Below are 18,277 nucleotides of genomic sequence, written 5' to 3'. Positions count from 1 at the left end.
GAGGTGTCGTCCGCAAACTTCAGAAGCTTGACGGACTGGTGACTGGAGGTGCAGCTGTTGGTGTACAGGGAGAAGAGCAGAGGAGAAAGAACGCAGCCCTGGGGCGAACCGGTGCTGATGGTCTGTGAGTCGGAGACGTGTTTCCCCAGCTTCACATGCTGCTTCCTGTCAGACAGGAAGTCAGTGATCTACCTGCAGGTGGAGTCAGGCACACCAAGCTGGGAGAGTTTCTGCTGAAGCAGAGCCGGGATGATGGTGTTGAAGGCAGAGCTGAAGTCCACAAACAGGATCCTGGCGTAGGTTCCTGCAGAGTCCAGGTGCCGGAGGATGTAGTGGAGGGCCAAACTGACTGCATCATCTACAGACCTATTGGCTCTGTAGGCAAACTGCAGGGGGTCCAGGAGGGGGTCGGTGATGGCTTTGAGGTGTGAAAGCACAAGGCGCTCAAAGGACTTCATAACCACAGAGGTCAGGGCGACGGGTCTGAAGTCATTAAGTCCTGTGGTCTTTGGCTTCTTGGGGACAGGGATTATGGTTGAGGTCTTGAAGCAGGCTGGCACGTGACATGTCTCCAGTGAGGTGTTAAAAATGTCTGTGAACACTGGAGACAGCTGATCAGCACAGTGCTTCAAGCTGGATGGGGAGACAGCATCCGGTCCAGCAGCTTTCCTGGGATTCTGTCTCCTAAAGAGTCTGTTGACGTCCCTCTCGTGAATGGAGAGAGTCGTCACTGAGGTGGGAGGGGGGGTGGAGGTGGAGGGGACCTTTAAGGAGGGCATTGGTGGGGGGGGGGGCCAGGACCCTATTGAGGTGGGGGAGGTGGAGGTGATGCACAGTGGCTGTAGCTGTAGGGAGGTGTCGTGGGGGATGGTGTCAGGACTGTCCTTTTGTCTTTCAAATCGGCAGTAGAACTCGTTCAGGTCGTTGGCTAGGTGTCGGTCATTGAAGGAGTGGGGGGTTTTAGGCTTGTAGTTGGTGATCTGCCTAAGTCCTTTCCAGACAGTCGCAGAGTCGTTAGCTGAGAACTGGCGTTGGAGCTTCTCAGAGTACCGATGTTTAGCCTCCTTCACTGCCTTGCTAAATTTGTACTTTGACTCTTTAAATCTGTCTTTGTCCCCACTCCTGAACGCCTCTTCCTTAGCCAGCCTTAACCTTCTGAGTTTGGCTGTGAACCAGGGTTTGTCATTGTTGTAACTCACCCTGGTGCTTGATGGAACAGGCCTCTGTGTACTCATCCAGACTGTTGAGTACACAGAGGCTGTGACGTCATACATCAGCTTCTGTGAGGACTGCTGTGTTCCATCAAGCACCAGGGTGAGTTACAACAATGACAAACCCTGGCCTATTATTGCAGAGATGGGGTTTGGGGCTGGGTCTGTGGGATTTCTGGGGGTTCACTTTTTATTTTACCTACCTTTTGTCTTCTGCATTCTCCTTACCCTTGTTCTTCCCTCAGACTCATCCCCCAGAAACAGTCCCACTGACTCAGCCCCAAACCCCATCTCTGCAATAATAATACTGGTTTAATACACTCAATAATCAATACTGGTTTAAAGCACTTCTTCCTGCCTCTATGTATTAATGCTCATGGGTAGCCTAAATGGGTTCTATTCAGACCTTTACATTAAGTCTTTTACTGTTATATGTCAACAAGACATTTTCACCTGGCTATACCCAATGTTTAGATCTGTTGTGCTCTTTATGCAAATTAGCACATACGTAATTATATTATGATCCGTTTATCCGTTTATTATGAATGCTATAACGTAGCTAATGTTACGGAACGTTATACTTCTTACATGGCAAACTATTCGTACACATTAGCTTTCATTTAACGTTGCTAGTGAAGTTAAAATGGTGCAGTTACCTCCCATCCTGTAGTTAAAACTGATAAACACACCATTTTCTAAATCTCTGCTAACGTTACGCATATAGCTACAGTAACGGCATATAAAAAGAGATGAAAATGCCACCGGACATTAAACTTTACGAACACAAATGGCAAAAGACAACCTAGCTAGCTAGCTAACAGCTTAATGTTAAATTATAGGTTCAGTTAGCTAACGTTAGCTCGGGTTGTATCTACCTAATTACGATAGCAATTTGTACCAGCAGCATTAAAGAGTTAAAGGAGAACTCCGGGCAATTTTTATGTTCATCTTGATCGCTATAAGTATGTGAGTACTGTCGATAGCAAAAAAAACGAGCCGAATCGGTGCTAGCTAACTGGAGCTGCTGCAGCTAATGCCGAGAGCTCCCGTTAGCTAAAACGGCAGTTTTGGGGGCATATCATAAAGAGTGCCTTTGTGCCTCTTAACAGACACAAAATGCAATTAAAATGTCTGTGCAACATGAACAGGGCCCTTACATGACAACAAGATGCGTTTTCAACTCAGACATTGTTTAAATTCACCTACCCTGTTAGCTGCTAGCTGCCGTCTGGGATGAGTAAGTGTATTCAGCGAGGCTTCAGTAATAATCATCAAGCAGCAGTTCCCTGTGTATTTGTAGCATATATATCCATTTTGTGTGCGATCCATCTGGCGTTGGTGAATAGTAGTCTCTGCAGTGGCGAACTGTGCACCGGCATCCTTCTAATTCCTCCCCGCCTTCCTCACCTGCCGCGGCCGACAACAATCCACGGGCGCCCGCTGGTCTGGTGGATGTCCTCCAGAGGACAGTTCATGCTTTCGCGGCGAAATTTTTGCGGCGAAAAAAGTTTATTTCCCCCTCAAAAATAGGTAACTGAGCACTGTAGTGGTTATGATCATATCAGTGACTATGTAACTACATGGAAACGGGCCAGATGATGCCTGTTTCTTGTAAAGTAACAGCGTTACAGAAGGCTGACTGTAGTCTTGCGCTGAAGTCCCGTGGGATTTCAGTTGTAGCAGGAAAAGGTAAACAGCAGTGTGCAGATCGGAGCGTGGTGTGAGAAGAGTGAAGAGCGGAGGTGTTCACAAGGGAAGACGCTTGGAGTAACCTATGGAGCTAGAGCTAGCCTTCAGTAACGCTATTACTGTGCGAAGAAATATGCATCATTTGGCCCGTTTCCATGTAGTTACATAGTCACTGATATTATCATAACCACTACAGTGCTCAATTACCTATTTTTGAGGGGGAAATAAACTTTTTTCGCCGCAAAAGCAAAAGCAAATCTTGCCGCGAAAGCATGAACTGTCCTCTGAAGGACATCCACCAGACCAGCGGGCGCCCGTGGATTGTTGTCGGCCGCGGCAGGTGAGGAAGGCGGGGAGGAATTAGAAGGATGCCGGTCGGCCTGCTAGCCTGGCAAAGGCAACTAACACACAGTTCGCCACTGCAGAGACTACTATTCACCAACGCCAGATGGATCGCACACAAAATGGATATATATATGCTACAAATACACAGGGAACTGCTGCTTGATGATTATTACTGAAGCCTGGCTGAACACTCACTCATCCCAGACGGCAGCTAGCAGCTAACAGGGTAGGTGAATTTAAACAATGTCTGAGTTGAAAACGCATCTTGTTGTCATGTAAGGGCCCTGTTCATGTTGCACAGACATTTTAATTGCATTTTGTGTCTGTTAAGAGGCACAAAGGCACTCTTTATGATATGCCCCCAAAACTGCCGTTTTAGCTAACGGGAGCTCTCTGTTAAGACCGCTGCGAAGTATAACACACCCTTGCCATGAAAAACAGAGCGTTGCTATGGACGTAATTCTGTTCACTCAGGCAATATAATCGCTACACACAGCCTACCACGTAGCTACGGCGGCAGTTCGACGCAAGGCGTTTGTGCAAAACTGTGGAAAAAACTGCAGAAAAAGTCTGGGTGTTGAACCCTCTCACCGGGAAAAGTGTGGGTGTTAAAACACCCACATCCCCCACGGGTGCGACGCCCCTGGATTACATTTACAGACACCGTGTAGTGACAGTTGTATCGCCAGCATCAATAATCATGAGTTTCCACTACCCTCTTGTGGTCACAGTGCGCAATTACACATAGTTCTATTTTATTTTTAGTGATTCGACCGGAAGTATGGCTTGTTTGCAATTTGTCTAACTTGACAATACCGCCATCACTGGAAATTAAACCAAATTCTCTGAATATGTTACTTTGATATAAGATTAACATGTAACTTGATATTAATGCAGTTGTAGTTGCGGACCGTGGCCACTACATGGCACAACACTTAATGCAGTTGTAATAGCGGACCGTGGCCACAAGATCATAAGACCTATTTTTCAGATATTATTTTGAAGGATGCAACCGGAAAGTGTTGCTTAAATGCAATTCCTGTAACTTGATATTAATGCAGTTGTAGTAGCGGGCCGTGGCCACTAGATGGCATACCACTTATTTTCTGAATATGTTACCAAGATAAAGTTCGGCTGGCACTGTAGTATGGTAATTTGCTCGTTTAGCGACTACTTTCCATTTAAGTGTAACTTATATTACGACAAGCAAATAATTTGAGCCAATGTTAGAATATGCTACACCCGGCGTTGTATTTTCAGTGCGTTGAGCTCTCAGGGCCACCGTAGATATGAATAAATACTAGCTATTAGCTAGAACTATTAGCTAACCAAATAAATGTTTTTAAAAATAAGAGTAATCCATCTCTTTCCTGTATAGGAATGGTTCAGTTGTAGCAGCTACCTACTGCTGCTCCCGATAAATTAGAAAAAATAAACCTCAAAGATTATAACTATTAAGTCTTCTATTAACAAAAAAGGCTTTTAAATTTGGGTGTTTGTTACAAACTTACAATTTTAATTCATGTCTGAGCAGAAGTCTTTCATTAAAACAAAAACACATTCACAAAAAAGTGAAATAAATATCTTTTATTGTTTTTCATCGTCATAATCGTAATTATGAACACAGAGCTGTCGCAATACTCCAGAATTTTGCCAAAAAACAGCAACCATTTAACGGCACTGCTGCGTCTCTCAGGACCCAACCATGCATAAAATCTCCCATTTAAAAAAAAGTAAAATAAAAAATATATTAAAAAATTATGCGTACCACAGATATACAGATCTGATATAAACAGGCGTATTGGTCACAAACCAATCAGAATTATAAACATGGCTTCTTTTACAATACAGAGACCAAACATGTGGGATATAAGTGGACTTTTCTCTTTTTTTTTTTTTTAAAAGGGTACATTTTCATTTTATACATTTGTACATGATTTTTTTCATTTATCATCTTTTTTTAATGTTCTCCTCTCCTACAGTCAGAATGCTCAAGGCATTTCGGGCGCAGTGTCCAAAGAGCACAAATTGCAGTAAATGCACGTTTACATACACAAACAAACTCACACAAACACACACACACACAAACACACCCAGGAGTGGCAGCAGTGGCTTTAGACACTAAAGAGAGAACTACAGGTGTATCTTGGCGTTTGCAGATGACAAATACTGGTACCGAGTAAATCCACGGTGGTGAAAGAGGCCATCTGACGGTTAAAAATCAAGACAATACATTCATATATTGAGTCTTACACACACACACACACACACACACACACACACACACACACACACACACACACACACACACACACACACACACACACACACACACACACACACACACACACACACACACACACACACACCTTTAAAATGTGCAAAGGAAAGGTCGCTGATCGGAGCTGCACAAGCGTCAGCCGATGAAGAATGGTGAAAAAGCATCAGTCAATCAAAGAGTGCATAACGGAAGTGCGTTTCCAGGGGTTACCAGTGCTGGCGGCATTTACAACAGACAGTTTAATGCAGGCCGCCTCAAACTCAATACAACCACTGATGTTTGCAAAAATCAAGATTTTTTTTCTCTTCTGTAGCTTCGTTTAGAGACCGTTTTGAAAAAGCATAAACTGAGTGAAGGAGTTGGTCTCAGACTGCAGCTGAACATCTACCACAGAGCTGCAGAAGTTTAACAAGTGCCTTTAGAGAAAATCACGAGCTGAGCTGCGACAAAGGTTCTGTGTGGGTCGACTCATGACGAAAAGTCATCGTCAAACTAACCCTTCACCAATCAGTGAAGGCTTGACGAACAAAATGCAAAAATAAAAAACTTTCCTTCTGCTTGTAAAAAGGTGCAATCAGTAAAGTATGGCTCTTTACTCACATCTAGTGGCTGCTGCAGGGAACTACAACAACAATCGCAAACCAGCAAAATCATTTCTCAGTGACACTATGGGGGACACTATGGGTTGTTTGCATTTCTTTAAAGCTATAGTGCGTAGTTTCTGTCTCCCTCATGAGGAATTCTAAGTAATGACAACAACACTGTCGGCGCGTCCACATGATACAAGCCTTCTGTGATCGCGCATAAAGTTTTACCGAGTACCGTAAACGTACCAACCGCAGACCTCCAAAACTGCACTCTGTATTGTACCGTACATTTTGCGTACCATTGGACACCTGACAACTATCCACCCCTGTTTAATTACACAAGTCCAGGAAGCTCAGAGCATGCCCAACTTGTTTAGAAAATCACAACAGATAGTGGGTCTTTCTGTTCCGACATATTACAATTAACTTGTGGCGGTAAAATATTACTGATTGCACCTTTAGTAAACAGAAACGTATCTGCATAAACACTCCAGCTTCCTGTCAGATTTGACCTCTATACATGCAAGAGAAAAGCTTTAGATACCGTCTGTTTAAATCCTATTATTACTTTGATTAAACATGCAGCTGCAGCAGAGACTCGGAGGATTCTGTCTGATTAACATCAGAACATAGAAATGGTTTCGAGTGAAGACAGTTTTCTACACCTCATTACTTCTCTGCAAAGTTCTGTTTGTTTTGTGAATGCATTATTTGGCTTTCTGCAGCCTAAACAAATATTAAAAGACATTTCACAACCCAAAACTACCAAAGAGCTGAGCAGCATTAGGTGTGATCGGTATAGGTAAAAGGTATGATTGATCGTGTTGAAGAGTACAGCAGGAGTCATTAGTGTGCATGTAGGTGTTGTGTTTTGGAGCCACAGGCGGGACATACAGCTGTCCAGTGTGCAGTGAGTTCACATCTTACTGGTGCATAGTTATGGAGCCAGTGCTATGAACAGAAAGTCCTATTCAGACAGACAGACGTTATGGAAGCTCGGCCCGGGAGGAACCGGCAACGAGAGCCAGCACACGTTGAGCGGAGTGTTTGTGGTTTGGCTAAAGTGACGAGTTAACATCTGATTTTGGAAACAACAGCAAATGCAGCGCCGATTGTTGAAAAGGAACGAAGCTGTGTGATACTGTAAACGTCTTCAAGTGTGAGGCTAACCTGTAGGAGTGCACGTAAGGCCGAAATAAACGCAAAACAAGACATCTGACACAACAACGCGCTCCGGTATGGAACAGCGGAACAAAGCAGTGGAGCAGAAGCTCCCTGAACTGGACCTGTAGGCTGAATGATGAGACAGAGAGATGTCCAGGCTGAACACTCTACACTCGTTTAGTTTGAAATTAAACTGACAGCGTCATACAGCCAGGCCGTCGGCCAATCAGCTGTGAGCTTCTTGCCTTGCAGCAGGTCGACACTGCTTCCAGGAATCATCTGGTGTCACGGCAGAATACAGGAAGTCCTGTGTTGGCAGCAAAGGTCAGATTCTTGCTTTCTTTTGAGCACGTTTACCGATTTAAATAAAAATGTTGATTTCAGGGCAGCAACTAGAGATCACGTTCATTAATTATTTTCTTGATTGTTTGGTTAATAAAAACGTTTAGTTTTCTTGACCCAATCATCCAAAATCCAAAGCTATTGAATTTACCTTCATAGAAGACTGGAAGAAACTCTAAATATTCACTAGCTACAAATGTCGACTAGTTCATTACACACTTGTTAGTATCCAGTGATGGAGATGAAATGTTCTGCTCACCAGTCAGATGTCCATTCGTACATTTCCAGAATGTGAGCTGCTAAAACGTAGCAACATTTCTCAACAGTAAACTGACCTTCTGGTGGCGACTTTCTTGCAATAATCCCCCTCTGATCTGCCATGACAAGAGCTCGACCAATCAACGGTGAGACTTTGAGAAGCAGAGGAGAGAAGGGTGCATTTCAAGAGAAAATGGCTGTTGCCATGTCTAAGACCGAAGCAGGAGTACCAATCCCTGTCTGAGTACCTGCTAGCTGCTACATCCCAAAATCCACCACCACTACATTTCATTACTAAACCAGCATGAGCAGTTTCTTTCAAACAGAAGGTCTGAAGGATATTTGGTTCCCAGCCAGAGCAGGCAGGTGAGATCAGGATGCTCCCTGCTCAACACCACGAGTCCCTGGTACGGAAAAGGCAGAAACGGACATAACGGCTGAACTGAGATCAGCTGGATTTGGGCTAACGGTGCAAAGGCAAAAATAACACTGAGAAACCTTGAGGGTAAGAACGACGGAAATGATCCATGTACTCAAGACTCACTCCAGCACTGCGTTTTAAAAAACAGAAAAGGCACACGGCAAAGATGAAGGAGGAAGAGGAGGGAAGGTAGTTTACCAACAGTGAAGCAGACAGACAAAACATTTCGTCTGACAGATCAGAAAGACAGAGAGGAAGAGGAGGAGGGATGAGGGCACGTGAGTGGAAACTGTTTTCGGGGAGTGTTCTCTGCATCTAGGGGGTCTCGTTTCGTCTTTAGCAGCGGGCCCAGGTCATCACCAGCGCTCTGGCTTTTGGCAGGAGACTACATTCTGGGGTCGGGTCAGCGAGATGGCAGGGGGTAGGGCCACTCCAGAGTCAGGCTTCCCCTCCTGTAGGTCCACAACACCAACACTATCCCACTCCCAAACGCTTGACGTACAAACATTAAAAAGGAGACGTTTTCATCGCTTCAGGAGGAAGTGCTCCACCCTTCCTTGTTTGAGAAATTAAGGTGCAACTTGCGGAGAAAAATAAAATTAAAATTCATGTCCTCTATGGCAGTCTCGTACAAACAGAGACAGACACACCCTCGACACACCCCACCTTCTTCCAGCCAGTTTGTCCTGGTCCAATATGGTTTCAGCGTGGAGGGGGCGGGGTCAGACGCTCCATCGGGTAAGGCCGTATCTGGCAGTTCAGCAGGCAGGCGGGGGGGTTAAAAGTTCGGGGGTTAATGTACAAAGATGTGCCTCAGTAGCTCATCAGCAGACGGCCGCTGTTTAGTCTCTACAAAGATCCGTTTGAGGAACTCTCGGCAGTGGTCCGACACGTGGGCAGGCAGCACAGGGTTGGTGGGCTGGGTGGCAATCTTAAAGATGGCTGCCATGGCCTCAAACTCCGCCCACGGGGGTCGCTGTGTCAGCATCTCCACTACGGTGCAGCCAACGCTCCTGAGGGCAAAATAACACAAGTTGAAATCAGAACAGAGTGGAGGAGATGTGTTTTGTCAGTTCCTTTTTTAAAGGATGAAAGTAGTCTTACTCTAACTGCCATTATTTCAAGTTTAAAATCTAAGTTAATACAACTTCTTATGCAATGGCAGCTCTAGATTTTGATTCAAGCCACTAAATTGATCAGGACAGTTTGGGGGAAACATCAAAGTGTGCTGTCTCACCAGATGTCGGCCTTCCTGCCGTATCCCTCTCCACTGATCACTTCTGGGCTCATCCAGTAGGGGGTGCCGGTCACAGACATGATGCCTGTTCCTGACAGACAGATGGTCTGCAGCCGGCGGCTGGCCCCGAAGTCTCCCAGCTTCACGTTACCCACCGAGTCACGAAGGATGTTGGCCCCTGAACAAAGAAGAGAACGTCACCCAGCTGCATCTTCCTCTTTATGTCAGCTGGAAAATGGCTTTAAGTCTAAGAGCAACTACATCACAGAAATGGTCACCTTTGATGTCTCTGTGGACAATCATGTTGCTGTGCAGGTAGGAAACCCCCTCTAGGATCTGCCGGGTGTAACGGCGCGTCACGTTTTCCGTCAGCGCTCCGTATGACTTCAGCTGGTCCTTAATGGAGCCCTTTGGGCCAAAAATGACAGAAATGTATATTAAATGGATGTTTGGATGTTGTTATACTTTTGTGCCAAAACAAATACTGTATATCCTCATCTGATTGGTTTTTTTTTTTACTCTCAAATATTAATATCATTTTAAAGAAAATTGTGTCCGCCTCTGGCTTCAATACATGCACTAGAAAACAATGTTGAATGTGACCTCTCTACCCAGTGAGCTACATAAACCATTTTCTTTTTTTCTGCATTGGGACAAAAAGCGAGCAAGAATGTTGCATGAGAGGTGATACATTCTAATTCTTTTAACGATGTATTGCTGTATTTAATCCTCGTGGTAAAAAGTCAATGAGCACTCACGCCAGGCATGTACTCCATGAAGATGGAGAGCGTTCGCTCCATTGTGTCTCGCAGACAGCCGTAGTACTGGACAATCCGCTCATGGCACAAATTCTTCAGGAGCTGGATTTCACACTCTAAGGCGCTCACCTCCTAAATGACCAAAAACAGACAGGAAACATTCATCTTTTCCCTGTTAAAATGCTTTTTTTAACTTCTCATACATGCACGCTAACTGATCAACATTCCTACATGTCAGACTCTCACCTTGCTGGTCTCGGGACTCTCCGGGTCAAACTGGACCTGTTTGACCGCCAGTTCCCGTCCAGTATCAGCGTCATAACAGAGAAAAACCCGTCCAAAGGCCCCCTGACCCAGGAGCTTTCCGAGCCGCCAGTTTGTTGGGGCGCGTGGAGCTGGACACAACATGAAAACCACACACAATCAAAACACTGGGGAGGAAAAAGAAAGTGCTCAGACGCTTTGTGCGCCTGTTGTACTCACAAATAAACGTGAGAAACAGGCAACTCACAGCGGCTGGGTGGGCTGATGTCCATTACAGACAGGGTTGGAGCGGCCGTTGGGTTAGGGTTGGGTTCAATGTCGCTGCCCCTCCGCGGCCTCCTGGCGGGCCCCGGGGCCTCCTCTAGGTCGGGGGTGAAGACACTGCTGCCGCTGCTGGTGCTGGGCGACTGCTCGGTCGGGCTGAAGTTAACAGGCGAGCGGAAGCCGTGAACCTGTGTACGCCGAGCCCGTGGGAAGGTCTTCCTCCCTGCCGAGCAGAGGAAGAGGAGGAGGAGGAGAAGCATGGATCAGGGATATGAATGTAGTCGGAACCGTGCAGCTGTAGGGCTGGGCACTTCTATCGAAAAATGCCTCCTCATTAAATATTCAATTTCAACACCTAAGGAGTCAATCTCATCAGCGTCAGTGAGCCAATAAGCACGCAGCATGGTTGTACCAAGGTGCTGTAGTGCAAAAAAACTATATTTATATCTTACTCACACAGGCATGTTGGGTGTCATTAGAATGGAATTACCCACCATCACTGTAATCCTGAAGGCCGAAGGGAATGCCGTATCGTCGAGGGTACGTTCCACCTTTCCCCGACTTCTCAAACACTGGGATGTCGTACTCTAGAGAGGAAGAGGAGGATGATGATGAAGAACCCAGAACAATACAATTCATGGTGAAGGCACAAAAGGGAAATGACATCCAGCAGCTGCATGATGGAGTTCAATGTGTTTTGATTTCAGCTACATTATGGCAGAGGGGAAACATCATGCATCAACATTTTAGTGGGCATGCATTTCATTGTTATTGCCTACACAGTCCAGACTCAGAATTTGAGTCCATTTTCTTTCTTATTCATCAGTGATTGAAATGGTTCTTGACCTTCCAAACACACCTGCACAAACATTTACCTGGAAAGTCCTGGTGGTTGTCTGGGTAGCTCTGTGCTCGCGGCATCCTGGACTTCGGGTAGTCGCTGCACAACATGAAAACAAAAGCAAGAAAGTATATAAGTGTATCGAATTTACTTTAGGCTTGATGCTCATTTAAAAGCTTTATTATTATTATTTTTTTTTTTTGGGGGGGCTTTTCCATTTATTTGAAAGTGACAGTGGATAGACAGGAAAGGTGGGAGAGAGATGGGGGATGACACGCAGCAAAGGGCCGCAGGTCGGACTCGAACCCGGGCCGCTGCAGAGGACTCAGCCTACATGGAGCGCACGCTCTTACTGGGTGAGCTAGAGGTCGCCCCAAGAGCTTTATTATGTAGGAAAATATAACTAATCTGATCTGCAGATATGTAATATTAAACGACTCTTATCTCCATTTATTTACAACGATCATCAACACTAAAGCTGGCCTAATAGTATATTGCTCTATAAATAAAATACCAAGGTCCTGACCTGTCCAGAGGGCTGTCTAAAGAGGGACAACTTCCAGACGCAGAGTTTTCCGGACTGCTCATCGACAGCGGGTCCAGCATCTGAAGAAGAGAAAGAAACTCAGAAAAAAAGAAACTCCTGTCCTATAAATCATCACATCCTCTGCAGTGCAGGACTCCTTCCCATATTTGCATGACGTAAAATTCAGCAGCCGCTCATGCCCGTGAAGGACTACGCTGACTCCCTGCACTGACGTCTTCACGACCATGACCGGGGCTCAACCATTAACCCTTTTCAAATGGAAATCACGTTTTCAAACAATGCGATTAGCAAATCGTGAAGACAGTGATTAATTGAATGTACAATATTTGGTTGAATGTTTGGTGTAACATTTGGTTTAACATGTTTTATTCCTCTTTTTATCATATTTACTTATTTATTTTATTTATTATTTTATTATATTAATGCTGAAATAATGTTACATATCACAGATTGTTTACAGAAATGTCCTATTTTCAGTGGATTTTTGTAACATGATCGTTGAAGGTGCAATATGTAGATGCTGCTGTTGACCTGAGGACGATCAGACATTTCACTTCACAGGAAAGTACTGATATTTTTTTTTTTATTATAACTTTAGCTTTTGTGAAAAATGTTCTGTGTTTGACTGTTCAATGTTCCATGCTTATTAAAAGACAAACTTATTGCTGGCAGTTCATATCCATGTTCCCATCCTTGCATGAGAATATAGAGCAGTTTTGAGGGTGTCTCATGTTATAATGCTCCATAACATGTTTTATCTGTTACACAGTAAATATTGAACTTTAGCTCAACTTGAAAAAATGAATAAATCGCAAATCGAACCGTAATGGCAATATCTGGCAGAAAAATCGCAATTAAACGTTTCCCCAAATCATTTAGCCCTAATGCCTACAAGCGTAGCGACTGCTTGAAACACGTCCCATGTACCCAGACAGTGGATGTAGTCTGAACCACACAACACAAGTTATTTACATCCAAGCATCCAGTGTATCACGACTCCCCCCCAATTTAAGACCCTCCTGAGTGGTGCTACCTGGTCCATACTCTCTGGGATAAACTCTCCCTCGCTGTTGATGCTGGTGAAGGAGCCGTTCCTCGCCACCTGGTGGAGCGCGTCGGGAATGTATCCTGGTGGAGGGGAGCTGCGGTCCGTCGAATGGGAGCCTGAGGTTGGTTGAAGTGAAATACTTTTTATTAATGTCTAATGGATGCACTTGTGTGAAATAGTCAGTAGGTGCATCAGAGTGACAGGAGCTTAAAGTCTTACATATATTTTGGGGAAAAATAATTGATGAATTTTAAATCAATATTTGTGTTGGCTTCATGTCTGAGCATTTCTATTTTTAAAGAATTTTGCATCAGTCTGCCCATGAGACATTATTCACCTATCAAAGCGAGCATACTCTTCTTGTCAGCGACCCTGAATCCCGTGTTGTCCAGCTCCTCGTGGGACGGCAAGAGGTCCATATTGGAGGAAGAATTCTGGGCAAGAAAAAAAACCAATTAATTACAACACAGCGAGGAAAGTCAGGAGGCTTAAACTGGTTTGCACCCTGTTTTCAGTTTAACTTTGCATGCTCTCATATAAAAGGGAGAAAAGTGTAAAAACACAGCTTCAGAGGTAAAACTAACTTCAAATTTCCAATGGCATATATGCTTTCTTTTAAAGCTTACTTTCTTTGTACTATTCTTTGAAACACAGAAAAACAAAGCTGCTTTTGTCTGGTAAAAATACTGAAAATCTTCCTTACTGTGATACAAGGCTAGATATCATCTAACATCATCAATTATATAATACAGCTTCATTGTCGGGTGATCAATCAGACTAAAACACATTTTGTATTATTTTGAAGAATTAAAAAAAATTGGTCAAGAAACATTTCTCTTTATCTGTAAATTTTGTCGAGGCCAAGAATACAATTTAGGATTAAAATCAATTTTAATTTCAAGGTTTTGTCCTGGTGTTTGAATCTGGGGGCTGCTCACCTGAGAGGAGATCTGGAGCACCAGGAGGATCTTCAGGCTCTTCATGTGAACGCTGCGATCCAGCAGCTCCACAGCCTTGTCCAGGTCGTCCTGAGTGGTCAGTGGAATCACCAACTGCAAGAAGAAAACACAACTTTGACGTAGATATCCATTTGGTTAAACATTTCTCTCAATATCAGCATCAAAAAAGGTGCAGGTGTGTGAAGGCCTCATACCTCATTGTTGGTGTAGTGAAGGTCCATCGTCTGACCGAAAGCCACTTTGGCTTTCGCCTTCAGGTCTTCCAGCTTGACGGGTCGAGGGAACTGCAAGATCCTAAAGAGAAGAAGAGAGGTCAGAGGTCAAGAAAGCACAGCGACAGGTCTGCGCTGACAACATTAAAGAGGTGAACCTGGTCGAAGCCTCACCTCTTCTCCCCTTTGAACTCGAACTTCACTCTGACATCGTTCTGTTGGAAAGACAGTCACGTTAAATTCATATCGGATGAATGAACACTGACACAAGAGAAACATAAAGACATTTTATTGTCTCATATTTTTTCCAGGAAGCATCCATGTTTCCTAAACCGGTCCCCTTTTCTGTATTAACTTGCTGTTGCAACATTTTTTGTCAGTTTCACATTACAAAGTCCCCTCTTTCCTGGAGTGAAACAGCATTTGAAAGAAAAATCTGTATACTGTAACTATACTCAATCTAAATGATTCAATTAATGAGTTAGAATGTTGTTAAAGATAAAGCGGTTTGTGTCTTACTTCACTTAATATTCTTTGACTGATATTCTTGCCCAGCCTCATGTTTTTTTCTAACGGAGTGGTTACCTGGTTTTTGGGCGAGGAGGCTTTGGGTTTGCCCAGGTCTGACAGGAACGTGGCAGGGCGGCTAGAGCGGTGCAGTTCGGCCAAGTCCTGCATGATCGAGTTCAGCGCCTCCTGCTCATCTGAGTGACGACAACATTTCAGTTTATTGATAAAAGTTGATGAAGGGTGAAAAAAGGGAAATTACTTCAGCCAAACTGCACAAACATAACTGTGAACTAACAAAATCCACTTGGTCACAAAAACATCTCAGTACCAAACACATAGGCCTACTTCAACCTAAAAAGGCCACACACACACACACACACACACACACACACACACACACACACACACACACACACACACACACACACATATAAACTGAATGCTAATTATAGTTTAGTTAACATGAGCACAACTATTTACCACTTTTTATTTCTACATAAATATGGCTTATGAGTCCTGATTCCCTGGGTGGATTTAATTTGATGTAAACTGTGAGCGACATCAAAATTACTCTTCACAATAACAAATGTCCTTGCCTTCTCCTTAGTAGAGCTGCACAATATTTTCTGCAGTAAAAATCAGTTTGAAATTACCTATATTATCTTTCCAGAGCTGCAGTGGTATACATATATATATAATGCCACTTACATTGAAGTACATAACAAAGGTTTATTGTGGGGCAGAGATGTCAAAAAACATTGTTCGGTGAGAAAAAAAACATTCCCTGGGTTGTAGGTTTGACAAAAGACGAAGCTGGCTGACTGCCAGAACAGTAACACTATCTTAAAAAGCACACACATACCCATCATCATGGCACGGCGATTGACCCAGGAGGCCAGGAAAGAGGATTCTCCCATCAAAGGGATTCCTTTCTCCTGCAACAGCAAAAGGACAACATAAATCCTGACATGCAGCTGATCGGGACACAAGTTAGAGCCTGAAGCTGATCAGCAGATCTGTAAACAGTGACTCTCTCCTACACAGGGCTGGGTAATATGGTAAAAATACTTCTCACAGTAACTGTAAAAAAAATGTCCCAACACTGTTTAGGTGGGAGGAAAGAAGTAAGATTTTTGATAACTCTGATAAATAATAAAAGGAATAAATTAATATTAAAATAAATCATTTTGTTGCAATCATTTCTGTAAGATTGTTATCAATTCATATATTCCCCGACATTTCTTCTCCTCAATCAACACATTAGTTGTCATAACATTTTAAAGTGTTTTAGTGTGAGGTCGTGATGTTACCTCACAACACTAATGTTACCGAGAGGATCTGTATCAGTCTGAAGAGGTTGAAATGTAACTCTGGACAGTCAATATGGCCTCTAATGAGAGTCTATGATAATCATTAATGATATTGATAGATAACTGTCTGCAGGGGACGTAAAATCAGACAAATCCATCACGTTGATGAGAGTCGGCTGTGACACTAACATTTGCTTAGCACTTAACTTTTTTCTTCCAAAAACAAAAACCTCCTTTGCAAACCACTGTGGTTGAGTCCAAGTTGATACCAACAACACTGCCACTATTATTGCCTCCTGTGGAAGGTAATTAGCTTTAAAAAGGTCCCATATTGTAAAATGTAAGATTTCCATGTGTTATTTTTATTATAGGGCAGGTTGAGGTGCTATATAAATACTGTGAAAGTATCAAAACTTTAAATCTACAGAGAAATGCACACAGCCCGTATTCAGAAACGGTGCCTTTAAACAAACTGGTAGGACTTCTGTACGGTTGTGATGTCACAACTATATTATATAGACCGAATCGCTCTGACGTCACACTAACGAAATCACTTCCGGGTAGGCAAATGGCCATTGATTTGAATTGCGGAGATATGTGAAATCAGCAAACTTGGTCATTTCTGTTTTCATTTTCTGCCGTAACTGTAACGTTTAAATACATATAGTTAAACACAGAGGTCTGACCTATCTGACGTTTCTGCGGTGCTTATTTTCTGTACCGTGTTGCTTTGATACCATCTCACCACCGGTCGGAATGACTGCTAGTTTGAGTGGTGTCATTTACTTTAGTCTGTGGCCCAACAGGTAAATGAAGTCTCCAAGGGAACGTTAGTGAAAGCGTTGACATATGAAAGCATCAAACATTTTAGATTAAAGTATATCCAGTTGTTCCTCGCCCCCGTTTGCTTAACACCGCAAATTGTACAGGATGCACCCTGATGTTATTGTAAACAAACATTGTAATTGGGTCTTTAAAGGTAAAAAGTGTGGTTACTGTCATTTCCCGGCTGCAATGATGGTGCAGAGATGCAGATGGGGAAGACCCAGAAACGCTGCACCAATCAGAGCCCACTGGGCTTTTTCGGGAGAAAGGCTTAAAGAGACAGGCGCTAAAATGGAGTGTTTCATACAGAGTATATTCAGACACACAGTATTGGAAAAATAATGTGTTTGTTGAACATTAAAGCATGTTCATATGTTCTAGTAGAAACCCAAAATACAAGTATGAACCTGAAACTTAGCATAATATTGGACCTTTAAACCAACTTGCTAGCGTTAGCGGAGTAGCCCCGCAATATTAACAACTGTTGCTGCAAAATGTGCTTAATGAATGATTTGGCATCTTGAACTATAACCACAACACACAATTAGCTACACATATCTAACGTTAGCTTGTCAGAGAAGCTAAGTGGCTAATGCTAGCCGATAGTTCATTGTACAGCTAGCTAGCTGTCAGGCCAGGGAAGTTGTCAAGCTAAGCTAATGCTAAAGTTAACTAGCCGTTATTCAAGGCTTTCCCGCACTGCAAACGAACTAATGAAAGGTCTGATCCGCGAGGTTTCATCTTTATCATCTTACCTGGTAGATTTAGAGTCACTTCCTCATCCACAGGGCCGGTGACAGGAGCCCCGAGCCCTGCAGAGAGCCGCTGGAGGAAGCAGAAGTTTGGCTCCAACTTCACTCGAGTCCTGCTGGGCCACGACGACGAGGCCCGACGGGTTTCAGTGTAGCCCACTGGCTCTTCCCAGGCAGACAAATGACACGATAACAGTTTATCCAACAAAGTAACTCCGTGTCTGTGCGGTAACAAAAAAGCAAAGTTAACCGAAAGCTTTCATTTTGTTGCACTTTACAACCTGGTAGCTTCGCTCGCTGTTGCCCCCCCGTTGCGTTAAGCTAAAGGGTAATAACAAATGGTTATCGGAAGTGGAGACATTTTGCTGACAAAATAAAAACACAAGCTGCGTTGTGTAGGGAAAACACCATATGGTCACATATTTCGCATTTTATGTTGACAGCTGTGACCT

The 18,277-nt window shown here is 43.7% G+C and overlaps 1 protein-coding gene across 2 annotated transcripts; it reads right to left on the bottom strand.

The window, feature by feature from the left end:
• Positions 1-4,817: 4,817 nt before the first annotated feature.
• Positions 4,818-18,181, bottom strand: map3k2 (mitogen-activated protein kinase kinase kinase 2). Of its 2 annotated transcripts, none has more exons than XM_031292238.2 (18): positions 17,829-18,181; positions 15,801-15,873; positions 15,014-15,132; positions 14,603-14,643; positions 14,411-14,510; positions 14,196-14,309; positions 13,595-13,691; positions 13,243-13,373; positions 12,189-12,268; positions 11,697-11,761; positions 11,316-11,408; positions 10,805-11,044; positions 10,540-10,688; positions 10,294-10,425; positions 9,814-9,943; positions 9,536-9,713; positions 5,585-9,311; positions 4,818-5,493 (listed from the first exon to the last, which is right to left on the bottom strand). In XM_031292238.2, the coding sequence occupies exons 2-17, from the start codon at positions 15,853-15,855 to the stop codon at positions 9,092-9,094; spliced, it is 1,944 nt and encodes a 647-aa protein (XP_031148098.1). In that variant the 5' UTR covers positions 15,856-15,873; positions 17,829-18,181; the 3' UTR covers positions 4,818-5,493; positions 5,585-9,091. The 2 variants fall into 2 exon arrangements, with proteins under 2 accessions (XP_031148098.1, XP_031148099.1); XM_031292239.2 differs by having other exon boundaries at positions 5,591-9,311.
• Between the last annotated feature and the right edge of the window lie 96 nt (positions 18,182-18,277).

Source organism: Sander lucioperca, chromosome 24, assembly GCF_008315115.2.
Source record: "Sander lucioperca isolate FBNREF2018 chromosome 24, SLUC_FBN_1.2, whole genome shotgun sequence".
Lineage (NCBI taxonomy): Eukaryota > Metazoa > Chordata > Actinopteri > Perciformes > Percidae > Sander > Sander lucioperca.
The sequence above is the reverse complement of the archived record's forward strand: the minus strand, read 5'-3'. Positions and strand labels throughout refer to the sequence as shown.